The following is a 21,718-nucleotide window of genomic DNA, read 5'->3' as shown; positions in this document are numbered from 1 at the left end:
GTCAAGATCTAGCATGACATTCGTGCAAAGATCAGCTCCTGACTCTAAAATAGAGCATAGGGCAGAAGGGACCTACTTTCTTCATAAAACAGAGAGTGAGTTATAAAAGAGGCCCCATGTGCACCATGAATTGGGCTAGAAATCTGTGTCCCAGTGTCATTATCTCAGGGAAATCAATCTCAGTTGAGGCAACAACTCTAGGTGACTGCTCAGGAAGGGAGGGGTAGCTTGGTGCTCTGAGTGCCTGGAGTTTCCCTGGCTCCTGCAGTGCTTACAGTCTGTGCGATCAATCCCTGTCTGTTGTCTGTTGTCTGTATCTCTGCCTACCTAGTAGAGATCTCTTTCACATGTTTTGTTCCTGCTTAAAAAATAGAATGCCATCACTTCCGTGAGGCCTGCCCCTACTCTCTGGGGACAGCTAATCATTTCCTCCCTACTGAGCTCACCAGTTCTGGGCCTGTTCCTTCACAACAGTGCTTCTCACACTGTATATTGTTGTTCTCCGTCCTGTCACAACTCCAATTAACATTTTGAGGTCAAAGACTATAACTTTTTTTTTAAGGTTGATGGGAGAATAAATTGAGATGATGTAAGTAAAGTGATAGACAGTGCCTAGTAGATAGTAGGTGTTCAATAATGTTCTCCCACTTTGTTGGTTCTCTCACTTGTAAACCCAGTACTTAGAGCAATTCCTTTAAGGCCATGGTTATTAAACATAGTTTTCTTGAATAAATGAATAAGTAAATTAACAAGTGCATTCCACCTCCTGCCCCGAGGGCAGGCATCACATCTTATACTGATCTATATCTCCTGGAATATCTTCTTTTTATTTATATCCTCTGAAACATCTGCAACAATAGTGATCACAACACTGGGCACAGGACATGACTGACTTTCTCTTCTCGCAAAGGATATTGATAGACTGAATATTTACTTCTGGGGCAGCTATAGGAAATATATTTTCTATTGTCTGTTTCATCTTGAATAAGTGAGATTGCCATGGGTCTTACAGACAAAGCTTTCAATCTTTCTTGCTGGTAAAACTCAACTTAACTTAACCCACTTGCCAAGGAGAGGGCAGTTTTTCTTTCTTTCTTTCTAAACAGTTAACAACCAATATAAACTATGGAAGGATAAGCCCTCCAAATTGAGAACCCTGATGAAATCCAAGTGTTAACTGCTTTGATCGTGAATAAGGTCTGAAAAACCTCATTTATTTCCATATCCCCATGCCAGCCTCATAGGTACTCAAAAAGTGTTTCTTTAATAAAGTCCCCTTTAAGGAGATAAAGAGAAGGAAAGTGATGAACTCTACAGTGTAATTTTGTGATGGTCTGTGGCTTTAAAGGCAAACAGCACAGAGGAGAGATGAAAAAATAATAATTCACATATCTGGATAGCATTACACAATTGTAAAAGTATTTCCCCCACATGTTATATAGTATTAGTTACATAGCATTAATTGAACCCTTACTGTATAATAGGTGATTTAAATACTATTGTATCTAATCCTGACAACGAGTCTTGAATGTTATGACCGTGCTCATTTTATAGTTGGAAAAAACAAGCTTAGACAGGTTAAATGATTTGCCCAAGGCCACAGACCAATATTGATTACCTTCTCCCCACCACCATTAAAACGTGAGGTTCATGAGGGCAGCATCTCTAGCACCTAGAATAGTACCTGGCATACAGTAGATGCTAAATAAATATTTGCTGAAGAATTAACCTTGTTGGCTGACTCCAAAGCCTTAGCTCTTTCTGTAATGTCACCTGCTACTCTGTAAAATGGTCTTTTGAAGCATCCAGAAGTAGTACCCTCTTTACACCCATGAGGAACTGAGGTTCTTGGGAATGAAGTTAATTTGCCTATAGCTAACAAGGATAGCTGGGCCAGGATTGGAACTCAAGGTTCTAGACTCCTAGCAGTATTTTTTGTTAGCTAGTCTGCATGGAGGCCAGGAGGCAGAGACAAGCTATAGCCCACTTTCTTTCCCCAAGAAAATCCACAGAGCCTGGCCTGAAGAGAAACAGTTAAGAAAGAGTTAAGGTGGGGGAAGGATAAATTAGGAGTATGGGATTAACAGATACACACTAACATATATAAAATAAACAACAAGGATTTACTGCATGGCACAGGGAATTATATTCAATGTCTTGTAATAATTTATAATGGAAAAGAATTGGAAATATATATGTGTGTGTATCTATCTATATATCATATATATTACTTTGCTGTACACCTGAAACTAACACAATCTTGTAAATCAACTATACTTCAATTTAAAAAAAAAAAAGTTACATTCAAGACTTTCTGCCTAGAAACCAAAAGGCAACCTGATGCTGGAAGAAAATTATATCCCCTAATAGATTAGTGGACATTTGGGTGTTACTTTCTGTTTCGTTTTGTTTTGGCCACGCCATGTGGCATGTGGGATGCAGGATCTTAGTTCCCCAATCAGGGATCGAACCTGTGCCCCCTGCACTGTAAGCACAGAGTCTTAACCAGTGGACCACCAGGGAAGTCCTGGGTATTACTTTCTTATTACACCAGAATTTGATGTTTTGAGATAGGGCTAGTCTTGTGGTGATGTCTAACCAGGCAGCGGGAACCTGACACAAGCAACTTCATCACACAATTGTTTTTGAGTCCTAATCATATTACTTCAAATGTGGTCATGGGCCTTTAATTTTTCAAGGAAGAGATATGTATTCAATTAAACACCTTAAAGTTATACAGACATTTTATATATATACATATGTTTTATATATATATATACATATATGGGTTTTTTTTTTTGCCAAAGACTTTTTTCTTCTTTTTTCATTTTATTTTTAATACCAAAGAAAATGTCTATGTATATCCTACAGTTATAAGTCAGTAGCTATGGCAACTCCTATATCGATTTGTTAAATACCCAACTGGGTATGTCTCTATGCTAGGTATAGTGTAAGAAAAGTAAGTAAATATATACATAAATAGGTAAAAGTTTACAATACTCTATACAGCATTAAAGAGGCCATGTAAAAATAGGTAAACTTATACCAAACCCACAGACAATCAAATAAACCTATTATTATCTGATGTAATGGACAATGACCTATTTATAGCTATATAGGTCAAGGGACTAGCCCATCTCAACTGTCATTCCTTTTTTGCTTTCAGGCTATCCTTCCTCTTTCTTTTTCATTAAAAAAAAACCTTCAGAGGATTTTGTCTGTTATTCTTTTCAAAGCATCAAAATCAGTGGAAACAAGCCAGAGCCTCTTCTGGTTACATCCACCTCAGGAATCCCCAAACCTAAGTATCTGGCACCAGCTTGCAGAATAGCCACACAAACTACTCCCAGTGGGGAAAGAAGTCATCGACCTACTAGCAGCTCATGTGCTGACAAAGCCCCAACAAAGGAGATTACACACGGGTCATAATGGCCACATAGATATGCCCTTTGCAGCTGACACATCAGTCCCTGGATTCTCACACTGTGTCTGCTGTACGCCCTGGCAAAGCTCACTCTGAGGACACCGTGGAGCACTGGAGCCATGTTTTCCTTGGCTATTGTCCCTTCCCTCATCTCCGCACTTAGTAACTCCACATTGTACAGTGAAATCCTTGGCAAGGTAACAAGGAAATCAAGCCTGGAAGCCAGGAACGACTGCTGTCACAGGAAGGTGTCCGTGATTGTCTCTTGCTCTTCTCTCTCCTCCTCAGTGCACTTTTGCCCTCCCCTCATTTTTCCATCTTATACATCTTTTATTCTTTTCTAAATATAGAACCTCAGTGGAAAGATCATCTCTTGAAACCAGAGTGATAGCAAGTAATGCGCCCAGCAGGCAGATTGCAAAACAAATAGAGGATGCACTCAGCACTTTTGCTTCTGCGGCACAAAAGAACCCAAATAGGGCTCCTGGAAACATGCGTTGAGTAATCAACTCCTTTTCCTGGATGTACAACAGCACAGCTTTGGGAGATAACTAATTCAGCTCGCGTAATCGTACACTTGTCTAGAAGAGCAAAAGGAAGCACAAAAAGCGAGGAAAGGGGTGCGGGCCAAACTTTTAACTGTTTGCCATCCTTCTGCACCTTCCATGACTCGCAAGCATAATATCACGTCCCTGATGGCCACCTGTCCTGAATTCTGAGACCCCCAAGACACCCATTGCCCATGGAATTAAAGAATTACAAATGGAATTTTTGCACCTGCAAATTAAAAAAAAAAAGATAGTGAGAGAACTTAGAAAAGATCCTTTGAAATGTTTCTATCACCCTTCTCAGACTGTGTTTTCTGCCCCTGGTGAAAGATAACCAGACATATGAGTAAGGGCTCCTGAGGACCATTTGGCTGTTTTACTGAAATTAATTTTGGTTCCTACAGATTAACTATAAAGACATGCATTGACTGCAGGTGTGCCAAAGCCAGCGTTAGGAGCAAACCCAACAAATTTTGTGGAGATGGTTAATGACTCCTGCAAAATTAATTTAATTTGAAATAGGATAAGAACATATGGAAAGAATCAATCATTCCCCATTTTGGGTGAATATTATTTTAGCATGCATAGATTTCTGATATAGTTTTCTTTCTTTCCCTTAAGGGCTGGGATGTACTCACACACTAAGTCTTTTTGCAAAAGAAAAGATTTTTTTTCCCCAGGAAAGAGGAGATATGTGTTTCATAAATCTTTTTCCTTGTCTAACGCAGAAACATACATCTGGGGCTTCACAGACGCTGATAAAAGCCCTTGCAGAAACACAACTCTGTTCTCGGGGTAATTATGCTTTCCTAGTGTCTGGACATTGGCTTTGGCTTCCGTTTAGAATAAGATCTGGGCCCACTTATTATGCATGTCCACATTAACTGGACGGTTTATAGAATTTAAATGTGAAATGAGGAGAAAGCAGAGAGGCAACGGCAATAGAATGGAAAATATAAAAGAAAAATATTTTTCAAGTGTTTGGAAAGAAATGACCACATTAACAAAAATCCCACAGCCACATGTTCACACTCTTGTACTTCCATTTCATGTGCAAAGCCATCTCCAAAATCTGGCTCCAGTTTTTCTCGAGGGGAATGAGACAAAAGTAGACACACCCATTTTAAGGGGTGGGTTCCCAGAGCAGGACTTACACCAGTGTAGTCCCTTCTTCTCCATAGACATTCTTCTAACGCTATTTATAGTTTATGTACCTAAGTTATTTCTACCTTCTTTCAGAAAATATTTAAGGTAACATTATTGATATAAATCCTCACCCAAATCAACCACTGATATTTACTGATATTTATTTAATGGTATTTATTCATTTTTTATTCAACAAATATGGATTAAGATTCTGTTCTGCACTAGGTACTATGTTAGGCACAGGGTAGGGGAGGATGAAGAAGACTGAAGAGTAGCCCCTGACCTTGAGGACCACATAATTCAGGGATGAAACTGACACATAACTTCCTAAATATAAATATAGCAACATTGTGCATGCAAAAATGATCTACTGATTTTTTCCTCTCTTCGTTTTGGATTTATTTTCATATGTATTTATTGGACACCTATTACGTGGCAGGCAGTATGCTAGGAATTGGGGATACAAATTTGGATACAAAAATCCAAAGAAGAATTTCAAAACAACATTCCACAATTCTAGGGACAGCAGACAAGAAGTCAGAAGACATCTATTTGTAATACGGTGCCAATGGAGGTGGAGCAGAGAATTCAGACTATTAAAAAAAAAAAATCATTCCTATGTGGCTTTGGAAGAGATCCTACATTTTGTGGAAAGCAGGGAAACAGGGAGTGGTGAAGAACTAATGACTGTCTAATTCAACTTTCCTTAGGCTAATGTTGTAACTAGTCCCCGTTCCCTGAGCATTCATCAGCTGGGGGCCAAGTTGGGGGGTGGTTGGTGGTGAAGATTAAATCCAGACTCCAGTAGTCGGGTTTCAAACATCAATTGTACAAAACCCACAAAAGATATCATCTGGAATTGGCTGTACAAATAATTAAAAGTAGGCAAAGAAAGGGGATGTGAGGTAGCCAGGAAAGGAAGTCCTCAAGAGAAAAGGCAAGCTGGAGGAGAGTAAAATAAAAGATAAAGTCAGATATTAACAGACCAAAAGAATAGCACCCTTCTTCCAGCCTTGCTGACTAGAATCCTGGTGTAAGCACTTAACCAATTGGTGTAATCAGTTTCTGTGCTCCATCTGCCTAGCTAATCCACAGGGGCCTGTGACCACGTGCTGGTCATCCTATCTCCAAACCTCAGCACAGTGCCTGGCCCAGAGTTGGCCTTCAGTAAGTGCTGGTCAAATAGGTAAGAAAATGAATCAAGTGAAAAAGAGAGTCAAGTACAACATGCATATAAATTCTGTGCACAGGAGGCTTTTGCTGCATCCCATAAGTTTTAGAATGTTTTATCTTCATTTTCATCCATCTCAAAGTAGTTTCTGATTTCTTCTTTGACCCACTAATTACACAGGTGCATATTGTTTAATTTCCACATATGTGTGAGAAATCTCAGATTTACCACAGGAAAATGATACTGTAAACTGCCTCAGTTTGGGAGGCCCAAGGAGAACACCATTTGGAGAGAACATGAGTGTACAGATTAGAATAAGCACAAGGTTTCCTGGTAACCTCTGCTCAGGATGAACTCATCTACATAAACCTGCCCTCCAGCTCTCCACCCAGAGAACACAGATGTTCTATGCAAGCGCATATTCTTCCAAAATACAGATGAAATATATGTCCAATCACACATGATCCCAGACACGGAAAGGCATGGCACATAGCAGAATCAGGATTCTGGGCAGGCCATTGAGCATCACGGTTGGGAGCTTAGGTTCAAATTCCTATTTTACCATGTTTCTGGCTGTATGATCTGGGAAAGGTGCTAATTTCTCTAGGTTTCCATTTCTTCCTTTGTAAAATGGGGATAATAATAGTAACTATCCCATAAGGTTATTGTAATAATAATAATAATCACATAAAACACAGCACCACAGGAAGCTTTCAATAAATGTTAGTATTATTGTTAGCACTTTGGGGCCTGGAGTCTGAAGCTTTTAAAATCAAGTATGCTGCTGTACTCCTGGGCCCCCAGTAAAAAAAAAACTGGAGCCAACCTTCCTGAGTTTGAATCCCTGCTCTCCCGTGTCATAGCTATGTGACCTTTATTAGATTACTTAACCGGTGTCTCAGTGTCCTCATTTCTAAAAATGGGGTCAGAAAGACCCTCACAAGGTTATGCTGAGTAGATGAATATAGGCAAAGCTCTTACAATAGTGCCCTTCCCATACTACATAGCCAGTCCCTGCAATGATGAGATTTAAACTTTTGTTAAGGAAACAGACAAAAACCAATAAAGAGACAAACATAAGTCACAAATCGTGATAAGCGCTATGAAGGCAATAAAATAAGGCTGAAATAGAGAATGGGGAGGGACACCTAATTAAGGCATCAGATGGTCAGGAAAGCCTTTCCTGAGGAGTAAACATTTGAGCTGAGAGTTAAAGGAGAAAAGAATTAAGGGACATTCCAATCTCAGCCTTGCCAAGAACTAAAGGAAAACCTCTTAGGGACAGGGAACAGAAGAAGCAATGGCCAGAAGTACATTTCAAATAGAATTCCTAAGAATATTTGCAATCGTAACATTCCTGAACATAAATATATCATGTTTACATCAGAAGCATTATATAAAATGATATAATATGATAAGATGTGAGAACATGTGTCAAATACACATGCCTGAACCTTGCTGGGTACTTCCTTGAGCTACCCATGTGTGTGACAGTGGTCTACCAAAGTGCACCATTTTATATAAGAGAACATGTGTAGATGTGAATTTTTATAAAAGACTGATGCAGACTTAAGCCTTCCTACTTAATGATCATTTAAGACATTCAAATAAAACTACAGAAGAGGCAGGAGGAGTCTCATTTCCAGGCTTGCGCAAAAACAAATTTACTGGGCAGCAGAAGCTGATGATGACTTGCTTCCAGTGTGTTCACAATTTTGATATGTAACATGTGTGTGTACCTGTTGTGTTTTAGCACTTTTAAATAGTTAGGAAATATATATTTATATTTCATATATATTTAAAACAAAGGAAGAAATGTCTGTGGAACCCCTAATTTCACTAAACTCTTAGGGTCACAGAATCGTTTGAAAACTACTGTTGCAAAAATATCCCAGGTGGGAAAAAATTAATTTACCACTGTCTTCCAGTCTCGCCCCATTGGCTACTTTTATGTCATTCATTCATTTAACACATCTATTGAGCTCTGTGCTGGGTATTCTTCAACCTCTGCCCCCTTCCTGCTCTAATCTATTTATTCTCTACTTTTCTCTGTACTGCTCAAGGCCCTGGGAGGTGCATCACTCAGGGTCCCTTGTCCTTAGGCTTTTTGGTTCCCTACAGCTGCTGGGAGCGGAGCAGGAGATCAAAGGTGAGTTCTCTCCCTGCTTGGTTCCTGGTTCTGGCAGTGACTGGGTCCTTCTGTAACTAGAGCTGCTGCTAGGTGATCCTCTACAGCACCTCTAGTGCTCATTTCCTCCCCTTCTTCTTCAGGCTGTTAACTGCTCCCCTCTGGTGCGGGTCTCTTGGTGCTTCAGCCTCCTTTGTGGACTTTAACCTGCCCACACGTCTGTAAATCGTCCCTTCATTAACATCTTTTCAGAATCCAGACTGAATATATCTTCTTTTTCCTGCTAAGACTCTGACGTGAACAAGCCTCTGCTATGTTCTAGAGCAGTCCTGTCCAATTGAAATATAATTTAAAAAATTTTAATAGTAAAAAGAAACAGAAAAAATTAATTTTAATATATTTTAACTCATAGCTAAAATATTATCATTTTAATGTGTAATCAAAATAAAAACTTATGAGATATTTTACACTCTCTCATTCATATGTCAAAACCTGATGTGTATTTTACATGTCTCAGCTTGAACTAGCCACATCTCTAATGCTCAGTAGCCACATGTGCCTACCGTACTGGATAGTGCAGTTCTAGATACTGTGTTGGGGGTGGAGATACAGACAGGAAAGATCTTATCCCTCCCATCACAGCGTGGATGGTCCAGTAAGAAAGATGAACAAGCAAAGTATTACAAAACAATGTAGTAAATGCATAATCAGTGCTATGCATAAGATGCTATGAAAGCACAGCTCTCTCTACAGTGGGGTTTAGAGAGAAAAGATAATAGGGAACACTTGAGTGGATCCTGAACGCTGATTAAGATTCCGCCAAGGAAAGGAGAGTGGAGAGAGCAATGCAAGCACATAGAGTTCTCACGTTTCCATCTGCCCTAGCTATATCAGGTCTTTTTGGACTACACCTGAAATGGACATCCTGACCACCTAGGGTACACTTGAATCTCTCTAGTTATTCTGGTACAGATTTGGATGGATCTCTGCAGTCTTAGGCTCTGGGATGAAAAGCTTTCAAAGGAAACTCAACTAGGCAATGATGGGGAGGGTGCTGGTGAGATATGTGTGTGAAGAGAATGCCTATAAACAGACACATTGAGAGAATCTGGATCCATTTCCCAAGGTAACGTAAATCTGGCCACTGCTTGGCTTAGTTGGTTCAGGTTCCTGGGCACAGAGCCCAGTTTTATTTTCCTTTTCTTATCTGTTTCCTTTGCTATTTTATAACTTGTTACTGGACAGATATTAAAACTCATTGTTCCTATCTTTTGGAGATACTTCTTTTGTTGTTGTTCATTTATTGTCTTTATATGAGCCTCATTTCTTCAGTGGTTCTGAGGACTTCAGGCCCAACATCACCATCCCCAAAGTCTGTGTCTCACATGAAAATCGTACTGCCTTTAGCCAAATAAACCTCTTTTCCCAGTTCAAAACACAGACTCCCTATATGGCTCAAAAAGTTCTTATTTCCTATTCTGAGTGGTGCTACTGGTCCTCCGCCCTTTGAAGAGAGGATATTCAACTTACGTGACAGTAAGGAGTGGTTACATCTTTCCTGCCTCAACTTACCTTCTCAGCATACTTCATCAGATATTTCTGGAAGACTCACTTGACTCTCCTGAATCCCCAACTTACTTTCCAGCATAAAACTACTTAACACATATAACAATAACAAAATAGAGCTGTTCACTTCTCAAGCCTAGGGCCTCATGTGAGGTTCCTCTGATCCTGTTTAGGAAGTAATAAAGTACCCTGCAGATCTCTTTGGGTAATTTCACAGTGCTTAATGGCTGGTGAGGATTTTTAAGGATACCCAAACACTAATGAGAGAGGAAAGGAGGATAACTATTCTTAGATACTAAAAAAGAAGTATGCACTTAACTCAGACAAACATTCTGGCGCCTTTCTGTATGAGCAGAGCTCCGATTTCCAAGAGGTTGGAGAGCTATGGCTGTTTACATCCTTTGTCTGCAGCAGTCAGATGGCATATACACTGTAGCCTTATTTTCCTTGTCTCCTTCTTAAATCGACCATAAATAATTTTCAATGCCGAGCTTTCCACAAAAATTCCCTGTGGTTTCTTTCGGTCTCACACTCAAACTATCACGTTGCGATTTCCATTGGCAATAATGTCAGCATCTGTTCTTCATACTAGCACTATTTGCAAATACTTTGAGACCAAGTCCTTGATTACTGCTTAAAAGTTCAACTTCTGTTTTCTCAGAGCCAAAACACATACTGTATTATCCAGTTTAAATAGTTTCCAATCCTCATCTGAGCAGTGGGCTTTTTCAGTTCCTCCCACTACTCATATTACTATTTTTTAATTTCTCTTTATCTTTTTCTTTCAATTCATTCACTGTATAGATAATTAACTTGGGTCTTGAATATAGCTAACTTTGCTCTTGTACATCCCTTGCCCCTACATCCCTTCTGAATTCCCTCCCTAAAGATTTCTTCCACCCATACTGTTGTGGACTCTGAGTTCTCTTACTCCCAGAGGCAATTTATTTATTGATGCCACCTTTTTGTTTTTCCTCTGAGTGGTCTAAGTCAGATCTCAGTGTGCTAAGGAATCAGGTAATGATTGCACACAAAGAATCAATAACTCTTAAAGAGAAATTTCCATGGCTTACACCTGGCCATCTTTAATCTCTCTGGCTTAAAACCTCCACACTTATTTATTTGTAATGTGCATGTATTTACATGGTTTGTTTTTGGTTTTGGTTTCATAAGTGAGTGTATGTATGTGGTTTGATTTTGCTTCTGGTTTTGTTTTTTTTCTAAATGACTTGGTTGAACAGTTCTTCAACTGAGCTGGGCGTGCCATTCTAAGCACTGTTTGCAATCAACATTTTTATGAGCTGCCCCTTTTGCATAGACACTGTGTTTCTGGATTTGTGAGAAAGTATGTACTCATACACTTGTGTGTAAGTGTGTAGACATACACATGCAAAACTAATACAGAACTTAAAACAAGAAACAGAAAACTACTTTACCAAACCCAGCAGATCAAAGGACTTACATCTATATTATATAAAGAGGTCTCCTAAACAATCCCATTTACCATTGCAACAAAAAGAATAAAATAAGTAGGCATAAACCTGCCCAAGGAGGCAAAAGACCTGTATGTAGAAAACTATAAGACACTGATGAAGAAATCAAAGATGATACAAACAAATGGAGTGACATACCATGTTCTTGGATTGGAAGAATCAACATTGTGAAAATGACTACTACCTAAAGCAATTTACAGATGCAACGCAATCCCTATCAAATTACCAATGGCCTTTTCACAGAACTAGGACAAGAAATTTTACAATTTGTATGGAAACACAAAAGACCCCGAATAGCCAAAGCAATCTTGAGAAGGAAAGATGGAGCTGGAGGAATCAGGCTCCCTGACTTCAACCTACACTACAAGGCTACAGTGATCAAGACGGTATGGTACTGGCACAAAAACAAAAATATAGATCAATGGAACAGAATAGAGAGCCCATATACAATGGAGAAAAGCCTCTTCAATAAGTGGAGCTATGAAAATTGGACAGCTACATGTAAAAGAATGAAATTAGAACAACTCCTAACACCATACAGAAAAATAAACTCAAAATGGATTAAAGAGCTAAATGTAAGGCCAGACACTATAAAACTCCTAGAGGAAAACATAGGCAGAACACTCTAGGACATACATCAAAGCAAGATCATTTTGACCCACTTCCTAGAATAATGGATAAAATAAAAAATAAACAAATGGGACCTAATGAAACTTAAAAGCTTTTGCACAGCAAAAGAAACCATAAACAAGACAAGAAGACAACCCTCAGAATGGGAGAAAATATTTGCCTATGAAGCAACTGACATAGGATTAATCTCCAAAATATACAAGCAGCTCATGCAGCTCAATATCAAAAAAGCAAATAACCCAATCCAAAAATGGGGGGAAGACCTAAATAGACATTTCTCCAAAGAAGACACGCAGATGGCTAACAAACACATGAAAAGATGCTCCACATCACTAATCATCAGAGAAATGCAAGTCAAAGCCACAATGAGGTATCACCTCACACCAGTCAGAATGGCCATCATCAGAAAATCTAAAAATAATAAATGCTAGAGAGGGTGTGGAGAAAAGGGAACCCTCCTGCACTGCTGGTGGGAATGTAAATTGGTACAGCCACTGTGGAAAACAGTATGGAGTTTCCTTAAAAAACTAAAAATAGAACTACCATATGACCCAGCAATCCCACTCCTGAGCTTATACCCTGAAAAAACCATAATCCAAAAAGAAACATGTACCACAATGTTCATTGCAGCACTGTGTACAATAGTCAGGACATGGAAGCAACCTAAATGCCCGTCAACAGATGAATGGATAAAGAAGATGTGGCACATATATACAATGGAATGTTACCCAGCCATAAAAAGGACTGAAACTGAGTTATTTGTAGTGAGGTGGATGGACCTAGAGTCTGTCATACAGAGTAAAGTAAGCCAGAAAGAGAAAAACAAACGCCATATGCTAACACATATATGGAATCTAAAAAAATGGTACTGATGAACCCAGTGACAGGGGAAGAATAAAAATGCAGCTGTAGAGAACAGACTTGAGGACATGGGGGTGGGGGGCAAAGGGGAGGCTGGGACGAAGTGAGAGAGTAGCATTGACATATATACACTACCAACTGTAAAATAGATAGCTAGTGGGAAGCTGCTGCATAACACAGGGAAATCAACTTGATGATGGGTGATGACTTAGAGGGCTGGGATAGGGAGGGTGCGAGGGAGTCATGGGAGGGAGGGGATATGGGGATATATGTATAAATACAGCTGATTCATTTTGTTGTACAGCAAAAACTGGCACAACAGTGTAAAGCAGTTATATTCCAATAAAGAGCTTAAAAAAAAAAGAGGTCTCCTATAAGTTAATCAAAGATTGGTATGCATTTATACAAGGACTAGAAGAAATCATATAAATTATAAAGAAAATCACTAATATCTTATTAGATAACTAATACCAATGCTACTACTAGCTCTAATTCTAACTTTTTTTTTTTGAAGGTCCTCCATTTTTCAGGTACTATTCTATATGCTTTACATTTAGAAATTCATTTAATCCAACAATAACTATAGACAGGTCTGTTTACAAATGAGAAAACAGAGCCACAGAGAGGTTAAGTGACTCACCCGCAGATGCACAGCCAGATAAATGGAAAAAGGCACGAGACAATTCACAGAAGATAAAATGCAATCACAAATGGAAAAACGTTCAAGATCGCCAGTGATCAAAGAATGTACATAGACATTAAGTATCACTTCATACCATAACTTTGGTGAGGCTGTGGTTAAACTGTCACTCTCAGATATGGTGAAAACAACATAAATCACTGTAAGTTTTTAGGAAAACCATTTGTCAGTACTTATAAACAACTGTAAAGGGACTCTCTTGAACTCAGTAATCACATCCCTAGAATTTATTCTTAGAAAGTTATTCAAAAGAAGACTCACATGAATAAAATTTGCTGCAGCATTTTTATATAAAAGCAATCTAAATTTATAATTATAGAAATACTTAAGTAAACTATGGTACATCAATGAAATGGAATATTATGTGGCCATTTAAACTAAATAATTATGAGTGATAATGATAATATAAAAATGTTAGATAATGTCAAGCAAGGTAAGTCAAATATAAAATTTTACCTGCTTGCAATTAAATAAAATTATGCAAACAAATGCTCAGGGACCAGAATGGAACATAAAATGAAAATACTTGAAAATGTTAGGATGGCAGAATTTTTTTCCCCTATTTTTAATTGCCTTTATTTCTGTCATTTCCCATATGATGGCAAAACCAGGAGTTGAGAAAGAACAGAAGATGCTGTCTTTGACTTTTGATAATATATAATTTAGCTGAGAATTTATAGAATCATTGACTTTTAGAGCTGAAAGAGACCTTATCCGACTCTTCTTTCAACTCCTGATCTTACAAATGAATATTCTGAGGCAAAAAGAGATTGACTTGCTCAATTGCTCATATTTAATTAGAAGCTAGAAATTACAGCCCCAAAATTACTCACAATCATTTAGGGTACATTTGTTGCAGAGAAATTAAGTTGTTAGGATCCTATCTTGAAATATAAAATAACTAATTCTACTTTCTTATCTGTATTAGCAACTGCCTCCTTTCCCCACCTGAAATAAGCTTTATGCCAAAGCAAGAGCTCTAATTCTTGACTGTATGGTACACATCATGCATACTTTTGGCATTTCAAAGAATGTCAAAATATTTATCAAGAAGATGAGTATTTCAATAACAATGGGGAAGCTGCTAGTCATTTTCCTCTGATGGTAACAGCAGGAATTCAATTAAGATTTGATAAATCAATTAAATTGAATTTCACTTTAAAGCATTTAAAAATTATTTTCTAACACACTAAAAACATCTATTTAAACCTCTTCAAAACTAATTACTGGGATAGAAATGAAGAATATGGGTGAATATATAAATATTTACACAGGCCTTGCAAAGAGGCCCCCATCTACTCACCCGTGACCACAAAAGAAAAGCATGTCTTCAGGAAAAGTAAGACTCACCTGGCAGGTGACGTTCTCTACTCATAAAACCATTTAGATTATGATCGATTCTGGCTGGGCTCCTCTGAAAGGACAAATGAAAAATAAAAAACATGGGAAGAGACTAAAGAAATTTTGGAAGTTGCAGATTGATGTGGAGATACTAAAGTTGTTCTAGTGTATGTGTGCTGGGGCTGTTATGTCACGCCCCCATGGCTGATGTGCGATACGTGTGTATAAGGATAACTTTCTGGGATTCCAGCATGTCTGGGCAAAGTGCATCAGTGCAGTGAATTTCTGGGGCCATCAACCAAATAGCACCAGCAGCCAAAGTGATAGTAATGGCTGCTCCCACCAGTACCCTGTACCTGAGCCCTGGGCCCCAGCAGGAAGCAGCACCAGCTCTGGGCAACGGGACAGGAGCATGGACTTGGTGGAAAGCCCTGGGCGCCATTTAATAGAAGAGAGCCACTGAGACACTCTAAAGACTGAGGAAAAGGACAATAAGAGACAAATAAGGAATAAGAAAGGAAGACTTTTAAGTAGAAATCACTTATACATACATTCTGTAGGGGGTTTTGGGGTTCTTTTTCTGATATGTAGGATTTTACTAATCTTTCTTGCTCACTCGCTCTCTCCCCCTCTCTTTGGATCTCTCTCCCCTCACTACATTTCCTTTTTTGTCCCAGGAAGTTGAGATCTGATACACTAAGAAAACCCTTCCTGAGTATGCAATCTGTAGTTTCAAGCTAATATTCATATACTTAGATTCAAAACCTATTTAGATTTAACAATCTGACTCTACTTTTTTTTTACAACTCCAAATCAATTCAAAATCCATGGAATTCTCTTTGAAATGTTTGTCATACTCTCAATGGTTCCTCATCCTGGCTAAGTATCAAAATCTCTGAGAGAATTAAAAACAAACACCCAATTCCCAGGGCCCCCGTGGAGAGATAAAATCAGAATTAGGTGGTGGGACAGAAGCATCAGTACGTTTTAAGAGCTTCCCACGTGCTTCTAATGAACAGCCAAGGTCGTGATCCATTGCTCTAATGGGAGCAGTTAGAAGCTTTCTAGAACAATTCTAGTTTTAATATGCATATGAATTACTTGAGGAGCTTGCTGAACTGCAGATCTTGATTAAAGACATCTGGGGTGCGGACTGAGATTCTGAGTTTCTAACAACCTCCCCGGGGCGCTGATGCTGCAAGCCACCTTTGAGTACAGAAAGGATCCTAGGTGGTTAATTCCAGACTAGAGTGGGCAGAGATAAGCAATAACAAAATAATAAACTTTTTAAATAAAAAAGGGCAAAACAGAAAGTGTGTGTGGTCTCATTTTATATGACCAAAAGTTTTAACTCGGTCACCTGATCTAGATATTCTTTAAAGTCAAGGAAATACTGAAATTGATGGCATGGACCTTTCTATATTGCCTCCTACCTCCCAGGTTTGCCAAGTGTGTCATATTTGTGACACTCCTTGGGACCAAGCTTCAGGGAGTACAGTTGGAAGGGATATTTGGATTGAAATAGCAGGGAAACCAGGGTAATAGGTAAGAAGATGAGCATGTATTCTGAAGGGAGATGTAAAATCAGAAAAAGGGAAATGAACATTTTTGTCCAAAGGCAGGAGGTAGAGAGCTGGAGTAAATGCAGTGCCTAGAATTCCAACTAAGATCCTCAACAAATGCTAGGGTGATTCTTTTCTGTTGCTCCAGCACGCTGTGCTGGGAGAATCAAATGTACCACCTTTGCTTTAGGGCCTCTGCATTTACCCATCACCCCCAACCACAAGGGTTGGTGGAAGGTCTGAAACTTTTCCAGGTCTGCTTGATGAAGGGTTTGATGATCCATTCTTAGTGGTGGGTGTTATGAGAAGGTACTGTGGTGGTGGGAGCCCAGGATCTCTTGTACTTAAGCCCTCTCTCCTGGGAGTGAGCGATGAGCGTGTACGCAAAGTGCCAGGCTGAGTCCAAGTGGGCTGGGCATAGTGAACACTGGTGGGAGACAGGGTGGTGAGTATGGAAAGTGGATGAAAGGGCAGACAGCTAGAGATAGAAGGCAGCAAGTTCACGATTTGGGAAGGCCGGGCTGAACACAAGAGCTAGTTTTTGTTTGTTTTTAACTGTGGTAAAAATACACATGACAAAATTTACCATCTTAACCATTTTTAGTGTACAGCTCAGTGGCATTAAGTACATTCACACTGTGTTACCATCACCACCATTCATCCACACAACGCTTTTCATCTTGCAAAACTAAAACCTTGGCAACCCCTACTTTCTGTCTCTTGAATTTGAATATGGCGTCATATTCCAAGAAATCACTGCTAAATTCAATGTCATGAAGCTTTTATGTCCCTATGAATTACATGTACCTGTAAGTGGAATCATACCTTGTCCTTTTGTGACTGGCATGTTTCAACTAGCATAATGTTCTCAAGGTTCATCTACGTTATAGCATGTGTCAGAATTTCCTTCGTTTTAAAGACTGAATATCACTTTGTATGTATGTACCATGTTTTGTTTACCCATTCAACTGCTGATGAACACTTGGGTTGCTTCCACCTTTTGGTTATTATGAATAGTACTGCTATAAATGTATATGTATAAATACCTGTTCCGGTCCCCGCTTTTAATTCTTTTGGATATATAGAAAGAAGGGGGATTGTTGGATTACATGGTAATTCTACTTTTAATTTTCTGAGGAACTACCATACTGCTTTCCGTAGGCGCTGCACCATTTTACAGTCTCACCAATGGGGCACAAGGGTTCCAACTTCTCCACATTCTTGCCAGTGTGTATTTTCTGGTTTTTGATAGTGCCATTCTAATGGGTGTGAAGTGCTATGCCATTGTGGTTTTGATTAGTGATGCTGAACATCTTTTCTTATGCTTACTGGCCATTCGTAATATCTTCTTTGGAGAAAATTCTATTTAAGTCCTTGGCTCATTTTTTAATTGATTTTTGTTGTTGTTGAGCTGTAGGAGTTCTTTATATATTCTGGACATTAACCCCTTATCAAATATATGATTTGCAGATATTTTCTCCTGTTCTGTGGGTTGCCTTTTCACTCTGATTTTTTGTTTTAATATTTATTTTATTTTTGGCTGCCTTGGGTCTTCATTGCTGCACGTGGGTTTTCTCTAGTTGCAGCGAGCAGGGGCTACTCTTCATCGTGGTGCTCGGGGTTCTCATTGTGGTGGCCTCCCTTGTTGTAGAGCGTGGGCTCTAGGTGCATGGGCTTCAGCAGTTGCGGCACAAGGGCTCGGTAGTTGTGGTGCATGGGCTTAGTTGCTCCACAGCATGTGGGATCTTCCTGGACCAGGGATCGAACCCATGTCCCCTGCATTGGCAGGCAGATTCGTAACCACTGTGCCACCAGGGAAGTCCCCTGCTGATTGTCTTTTAGTGTACAAGTTTTACATTTTGATGTACTCCAATTGATCTTTTTGTCGTTTTTGCCTGTGCTTCTGGTATCATATTTCAAGAAATCATTGCTAAATCCAATGTCATGAAGCTTTTCCCTTATGTTTTCTTCTAAGAATTTTATAGTTTTAGCTCTTACATTTGGGTTTTTATCCATTTTGAATTAATTTTTCTATGTGGTATAAAGTTAAGTTCCAACTTAATTCTTTTGCATGTGGAAATTCAGTTTTCCCAACACAATTTGTTGGAAAGACTGTCCTTTCCCCATCGAATGGTCTTGGCACCCTTTGCAAAAATCATTTCAGCATGTATGTAAGGGTCTATTTCTCGGTTCCACAGGGGCTAGTCTTTGAATTCATGTGATCAGGTGATGACTGTGGCAAGAGATGAGCCAGCTCAGGCTTCTTGCTTGGATGATGAACTCAGGTGAATGGTATGTGGGGTGGGGCTTTGTAGCACTAATAGGGGGTTCTGCAGCTCCCTTGAAGGCATCCCAAACCTCATCTCAGTTGTGACAGGTTGGATGGGTTGTGGTAATGCAGAATGCTACTGAGAGGTGTTGTAAGTGGAAGCCCTAAAAGCTGTGGCAGGAGGTGATATGTATAGAGGTATGGGCAACACTATTAAAAGCGACCTTAGACACCAGAGGGTATGTGACACAGGGGCTATACCTTGAGGACTTGTTTCACATGATTTATTTGGCTTTTGCTGGGTAGCACATGACTAGATTTATTCATGGAGAGCTTTGAAAAGGGTCTTGAAAATTAGGATGCAAGTTACTATGCTGGGGTTGGATAGACTATGGTGGTCAAATGGTGGTGGCCAGCTGAAGCCAAGAGATTTAAGTAGGAGATACTTCCCACATCTCAGACAAATGGGCATCCATGCTAAGTTGTGGGCATCTAAAGAGCAAGGGCCAAGTCTTATTCATTCCAGCATTCTGTGTCTGGCAATTTCTGGCACACAGCGGACGGATGCTTAATATATGTCTGAACTGAATTGACAGTCAAGGAAACAGCAATAATTTGAAATAAGAAAACTTAACTCTTCATAGTTAGGAAAAGTTTCTTATGGCTAATTTAAGTTATTTTTATTATAGGAAGAGTGCATTTCTTCTCCCTTCAAGAAAGACAGACTTGATCACCATCCTTTGTTAAAAAAATCTATTAATTACCACTTACTAAGCACCAATTATCTTCAGGCATCATGCCTTGCATGTGCATTATTATTTAGTCCTTGAAACAATCTTCAGGTATGCAGTATCATCTCCAATTACTGACGCTCAGAGAAGTTAAGTGTTTTGTTTAAAGTTATACAACCAGCAGGAGTGAAGCTAGGATTTATATCCCAATGGTCCCCATGTTTCTTCTCTGAGAACTCTTTTTACCTGGTTCTATCTGGGAGCTGTCCTTCTCATCTTCAGCATGCTCTTCTCTAGGGTTAATAAACGTATTTTCTTCAGCCTCTAATCATGGCCCTTATAAACAAACTATTAATAATCTTTTATCTGTCTCTGGCTTTTGCCCAAGTTCTCCATGTTCTTTGAGTTTGGCATCAATCCAGCATTTAAATACTATTGAGTGGGGGAAAAATCACAAGTTTTGACTTCAACTAAAGAACTGAATCGTCTCCCTTTCCATATTACATCGGCATAGAAACTATTTTGCACCGATTCACATATTCACAAAAAGTCAAAATTTTAAAAGGTGAATAAATAAAAGGAACAATAACCACCAGGAACCCTGGTGAGAGCTGGGTGGTGAGGTGTGGTTCTGTGTGCTTAACACAGAGAGTTGCGTGAAAATGATAGCAGCGAAAAGCACTGTGCACCGGGACCAAACATTTCCAGGGGCAAGAGCCCAGGTCCTGGTACTGTCCACTAGTCTTCCTGTGGTTTACAGCAGAGCAGCTCAAGGGGTGGGTTGTGACTGGGTGCTGGTCTGTGCACTGTTTCATTCCCACCCTATGACAGGGTGAGTAGAGAGACTGAGTAGGTTTATAACTGATAAATCTAGTAAAAATCTTGGGCTTGTCTATCCTTACTTTTTCCTGTTCATCCCTTCATTCCCCAGACCTAGAGCAATGCCTGACATGTAGCTGGTACACACTGGCTGAGGAGGAGGTAATAAGGAGAGATTGTGGGGAGAGGGCAGAGACCAGGGAGCAATGCCAGGAACTGGAGTATATCTTTGTTTTCTTACTAATTCATCTTCACTGTGTTTTACAAAAGTATTGATGTGTGATAGGTTGGAAATGGGCAAAACAAAACAAAAAGCAACCACTGGTCCTTCACTTGTATAGTTTGTGAAGTGCTGGTGTACAGTGAGTCAAGGCAGAAGTGGCGCTTGGCAGAGTTGCCAGACCTCCTGGCCATGTATTTAGCAATCTAGTAAAGGTTTAAGTGTAGTAGGGTTCCCGGAACAAGTCACTGGTTATAACTTTGGAAATTCGTTTTCTTTGCAGTCATTGGCACTCTAACTATGTACAAGTGCCAGTGCATACCCTGGGGATTCCACCCATCACTAAGGCAGATGCTTACACACCAGGTAAGCTGCCACAGGCTTACAGGTAAATGCTGAGCATATGCCTCAGCAAGTGACAAAAGGACAAAGTAGAGTCCACTCCACATTGCTCTAGTCTCAGTAGATGTGGGGTATGCTTTACCTAGCACTTACAAAACCAGGTAATTCCTACTCCTGCTGTTTCTCGCCATGTGGAGGGACAGCAACTGGTCTCTTCAGTCCTGTCTTCCTCATTCCTCGGAGAGGTGAAGTGACTTAGCTAAAAAGTTAATATGGGAAATGAATTAGGCATGTTTAACCTAGTCCCTTTTCACTCTCTCTTGGAAGCCAGCTACTCTGTAAAAGGCTCTGCGGGGGCAGACCCCAATGGGTAGAGTCTCCTGGCTGTCCACCTGTGGGTCTTGATTCTGGGGTTCAGTACTAGGGGGGCAACTGTTTCCATGCACCCTGAGCCATTCTCCCCAGTATCAGCTTCATTATCAGTTAAGTTCATGTTTTAATCTTCATCTGCTGGCACCTCAGTCTCTCAGATGGTTTCAAATGTGGGCAGGGAACACAGGGATACTTTGGGGGCCTCTCAAACCTCACCAGATGGTGGTGACTGCATATCATGGTATTGTTTCATATGCTATTCTGGCCTGTATTCTTCACTTGTCCTCCATTTATTTCCTTGCAGAGGGTCAGCAGATCTTAATCACTTGGTGACTCTATTATATTGATACCTAATCTGTTCCCTTTTGCAAAGCAGGAACTAGACCTTCCTCTGT

The 21,718-nt window shown here is 39.7% G+C and overlaps 1 protein-coding gene across 16 annotated transcripts in view; it reads right to left on the bottom strand.

The window, feature by feature from the left end:
• The window catches only part of METTL8 (methyltransferase 8, tRNA N3-cytidine), a 159,289-nt gene that overhangs the window by 52,861 nt on the left and 84,710 nt on the right, over nucleotides 1-21,718 (bottom strand). For 10 of the 16 annotated variants that reach the window (XM_057743918.1, XM_057743934.1, XM_057743917.1 and 7 more), the window contains 2 exons: nucleotides 21,094-21,210; nucleotides 15,018-15,081 (listed from right to left, as the gene is read on the bottom strand). The exons of 2 other annotated variants lie outside the window; for them this stretch is intronic. Coding sequence is in view for 3 of the 14 variants with exons in the window: in XM_057743932.1 (XP_057599915.1) it covers nucleotides 15,056-15,081 (26 nt within the window). In the remaining 11 variants the exon portion in view is untranslated. The remainder of the gene's footprint in view (nucleotides 1-15,017; nucleotides 15,082-21,093; nucleotides 21,211-21,718) is intronic. 4 more of the 16 variants (XM_057743932.1, XM_057743929.1, XM_057743930.1 and 1 more) reach the window with 2 other exon arrangements.

This window comes from Hippopotamus amphibius, chromosome 8 (genome assembly GCF_030028045.1).
Source record: "Hippopotamus amphibius kiboko isolate mHipAmp2 chromosome 8, mHipAmp2.hap2, whole genome shotgun sequence".
NCBI lineage: Eukaryota > Metazoa > Chordata > Mammalia > Artiodactyla > Hippopotamidae > Hippopotamus > Hippopotamus amphibius.
The sequence above is the reverse complement of the archived record's forward strand: the minus strand, read 5'-3'. Positions and strand labels throughout refer to the sequence as shown.